Source organism: Arachis ipaensis, chromosome B09 (assembly GCF_000816755.2).
Source record: "Arachis ipaensis cultivar K30076 chromosome B09, Araip1.1, whole genome shotgun sequence".
Lineage (NCBI taxonomy): Eukaryota > Viridiplantae > Streptophyta > Magnoliopsida > Fabales > Fabaceae > Arachis > Arachis ipaensis.
This window is the reverse complement of record NC_029793.2, coordinates 47841029-47844589: the sequence shown is the minus strand read 5'-3', so window position 1 is coordinate 47844589 and position 3561 is coordinate 47841029. Positions and strand designations below refer to the sequence as shown.

Sequence of the window (3561 nt, the reverse complement as noted above, 5' to 3'; positions counted from 1 at the left end):
TCTCCTGTAAACACCTATCCCTCCTTCGGCGGTGACTCACTCTGGTAAGGCCTCCCTCGGCGCTCACACCCTCTCGCAAACCCTCCGTCGACGCTCACTCTCCCTCGCAAATCCTCAATCGTCACTCCTCCCTCCATGGTTCAGCACCCGCCACGTTTCCGTCTCCCTCTCTAAAGTCGTCGTGCCGCTGTCTCCATCTCCTTCACTCGTCGCACCTTCGTCAGCAACGTTCACCGTTCGCAGCACCGTGGTAAATTATCTGTTCAAAATTTTTCTTGATCTGATTATTTGTTTCTGAATTTGATTTCTTGTTTTGATTTTCTTGGTTCTTCATTTTTTTCTGATTTTTCTAAATTTATATTTTTTGTTCTAATCTGATATTTGGTTTAGGGTTTTTTGCTATAGAGTAACTTTAGTTGGGTAGGTTATAGGCTATTATTTTTGCTATAGAGTAACTTGGTAGGGGTACCTTTCCCTGCTTGATTTGTTACGAAGACTGTTTAATATATTTCAATACTTAAATATATTTAATATTCAATTAGGATTTTATCCAAATTGCAGGACATTCAAGAGGCTCATGCAGGGCAAATAGTTGTTGTATTTGGTGTTGATTGTGCATCAGGTTCGTCTTTTGTCCTTGTCCTAACCTATTGATGTCTGGAATCCTATATTGTACCTTTATTTATTCAAGATTTAATTAAGGGTCTTGTTAACAAGTGTTAAGGCACTTGCTAAGAATACTATAAGAACAAGTAAATGTTAATTTTTTTTAATTTTTCTGTGCGCTTAATGCAAACCAAAACTTTTCTATTTTCTCTCTTAACCAATGCCCTTAGGAAACTCTTAAGTTAAATCTTTTAAATTAATTTGTAAGGCTCTAATTGTATAGTTTGATCAAAATTTTAAGGCTTAATTACGTCAGTCCTTCTCAACAACTGTTAAACATTCTGAATTTCTGATAATTGAGTCTTTTGTTGTTAGCAGTCTCTGCCTATTGATGTAGAGAATGAATTACACTCTATTTTGAACTTAATATGTTGCCTAAGTTAGTTTTATATTGGCCTTAATACATGTTGCTTGTCTAACTTTTTTCCATCCATTGGTTATTAGGAGCTATGTTTACTGATGGATTAGTTAAATACACAATGACTTCCATGAATGTTTCCGAACCTGTAATGTCATTAGCTGCACAGCCAGTTTCAAAAGATTCTGGAGGGCAAGTAAGTAGTTTCTTTATGTAACACACTGACCACCCTGTCCCAGCTTATCAAGTATTTGATTTTCTTGGTATATCACTTGTAGTTTTCAAAAGCTTTGAATCGCTTCCAGAAAGAGGATCCTACATTCCGTTTTGGTTTAGACCCAGAGAGTGGGCAGGTAATGTTCTATTCTATTTATCTAGATCATAAAAGTGGAAAATTTGTTGTACTTGCAATGACATAGTTTACCTTTATCCAATTACAATAATTACAACTTTAGGAGAGATACTTAATGACAAACTGTTAGCATCAAAGATATAACTCCAAAAAAATGTTTACATAGTAATGACCATATTTTATAAGTTGGCTTCTATCTATGCTTTCAGACAGGTTCTTTACAATTCTGACATCCATATTTTATAACATTGCACATATCATCCTGATAATATTGTCCATGATTTTGTTTACATACTAATGACCATATTCTTTGATATTTGTATCAGTGCTATACAGCTTCCAGGCCAGTTATATTAGAACCTGTTATGCTTGTTGAGCTGAAAGTACCAACAAAATTCCAAGGAGCCGTTGCTGGTGACATTAACAAAATTCCAAGGAGCTGTTGCTGGTGACATTACCAACAAAATCCTGATAATATTTGTTTATTCTATCCTTGTTTCTCTTTCAAATGGATATTTCGATAAATTTTAACAATTACTGATATTTTTTTACCTCGTTAACAGGAGAAAAGGTGTTATTGTTGGCAATGATCAGGAAGAAGATGACTCTATCATCACTGCCCATGTAAGTGATTAACAAATCCGTGCTAATATTTTTATTGGAAGGTGTTCAAGTATTTTTGATAGTGTTAATGGGAAGGTTAGCATGCTTATGTCTTTTGGGAATCTAAAATCTATGCATACTTAACAAAACTAGAATGATTTTGATGCTTGTTCTGTAAACTTGAGAGCATGCTCTAGGGTTTAACCTTAATGGCTTAACTGGGAATATCTAATGCAGTTTGTCAATTTCAATTTTTATTCCTTTCCCCTCGTGCTATGGTTGTTGATTCAATACGAACTCTTGATCCTATTAACACTGTTAGTAGTTTTCCTTCAATTTCTATTAACACTTTTCTTTTTCTATCATTTGCCAATGTCTTTAAATTTAACATTTTGTTTTGATTTATGTATTCTCCAGTGGCCAGACAAAAAGGCCTATAATGAGACACTCTTGAAGCTTGCTGGGTTGTTTCAGAGGAATCTTGAGACATTCACCAATCACAAGATTGACAAGGACAACAAACTCACTGAAGAGATTTTGGCAGCTGGACCAGTGTTTTAAAAATGGAGAATGCATGCTGTGTTAAAGTGGGGGTGGCTGGTGATAAGCGGATATTTTATACGCTTTTTGGGGTTAATTTCATATAGTTTTTAGTATATTCTAGTTAGTTTTTAGTTTATTTCCATTAGTTTTTAGGAAAAATTCATATTTCTAGACTTTACTATGAGTTGTGTGTTTTTCTGTAATTTCAGGTATTTTTCTGGCTGAAATTGAGGGAGCTAAGCAAAAATCTTATTCAGGCTGAAAAAGGACTGCTGATGCTGTTGGATTCTGACCTCCCTGCACTCAAAGTGGATTTTCTGGAGCTACAGAACTCGAAATGGCGCGCTTCTAATTGCGTTGGAAAATAGACATCCAGGGCTTTCCAGCAATATATAATAGTCCATACTTTGCTTAAGGATAGACGATTTAAACTGGCGTTCAACGCCAGTTCTCTGCCCAATTCTGGCATCCAGCGCCAGAAAAGGATTAAAAGTTGGAGTTCAACACTAGAAATGGATCCAAACCTGACGTTGAACGCCCAAAACAGCCTTATGCACGTGAATTGCTTAAGTCTCAGCCCCAGCACACACCAAGTGGGCCCCAGAAGTGGATCTCTGCACCATCTGTCATAGTCTACTCACTTTTTGTAAACCTAGGCTACTAGTTTAGTATTTAAGGAACTTTTAGAGACTTATTTTGCATCTCATGACATTTTAGATCTGAACTTTGTACTCTTTGACGGCATGAGTCTTTAAACTCCATTGTTGGGGGTGAGGAGCTCTGCTGTGTCTCAATGAATTAATGCAAGTATTTCTGTTTTCCATTCAAACATGCGTGTTCCTATCTAAGATATCCATTCGCGCCTAACTATGGAGAAGGTGATGATCAGTGACACTCATCACCTTCCTCAATCCATGAACGTGTGTCTGACAATCACCTCCGTTCTACATCAGATTGAATGAATATCTCTTAGATTCCTTAATCAGAATCTCCGTGGTATAAGCTAGATTGATGGCGGCATTTCATGAGAATCCGGAAA

At 36.5% G+C, this 3561-nt stretch overlaps 1 protein-coding gene across 4 annotated transcripts in view; it reads left to right on the top strand.

Moving 5' to 3' along the window:
- LOC107616847 (phosphoenolpyruvate carboxykinase (ATP)-like) overlaps positions 1167 to 3561 on the top strand; it is a 3822-nt gene continuing 1427 nt past the window's right edge. Inside the window, exons 1-4 of one of the 4 annotated variants that reach the window (XR_002353493.1) lie at positions 1167 to 1220; positions 1303 to 1377; positions 2217 to 2296; positions 2397 to 2579. Coding sequence is in view for 2 of the 4 variants with exons in the window: in XM_016318757.2 (XP_016174243.1) it covers positions 1176 to 1220; positions 1303 to 1377; positions 2397 to 2540 (264 nt within the window). In the remaining 2 variants the exon portion in view is untranslated. Of the gene's footprint in view, positions 1221 to 1302; positions 1378 to 1879; positions 2001 to 2216; positions 2297 to 2396; positions 2588 to 3561 lie in introns of those variants that run through there. The other 3 variants (XM_016318757.2, XM_021110629.1, XR_002353494.1) reach the window with 3 other exon arrangements.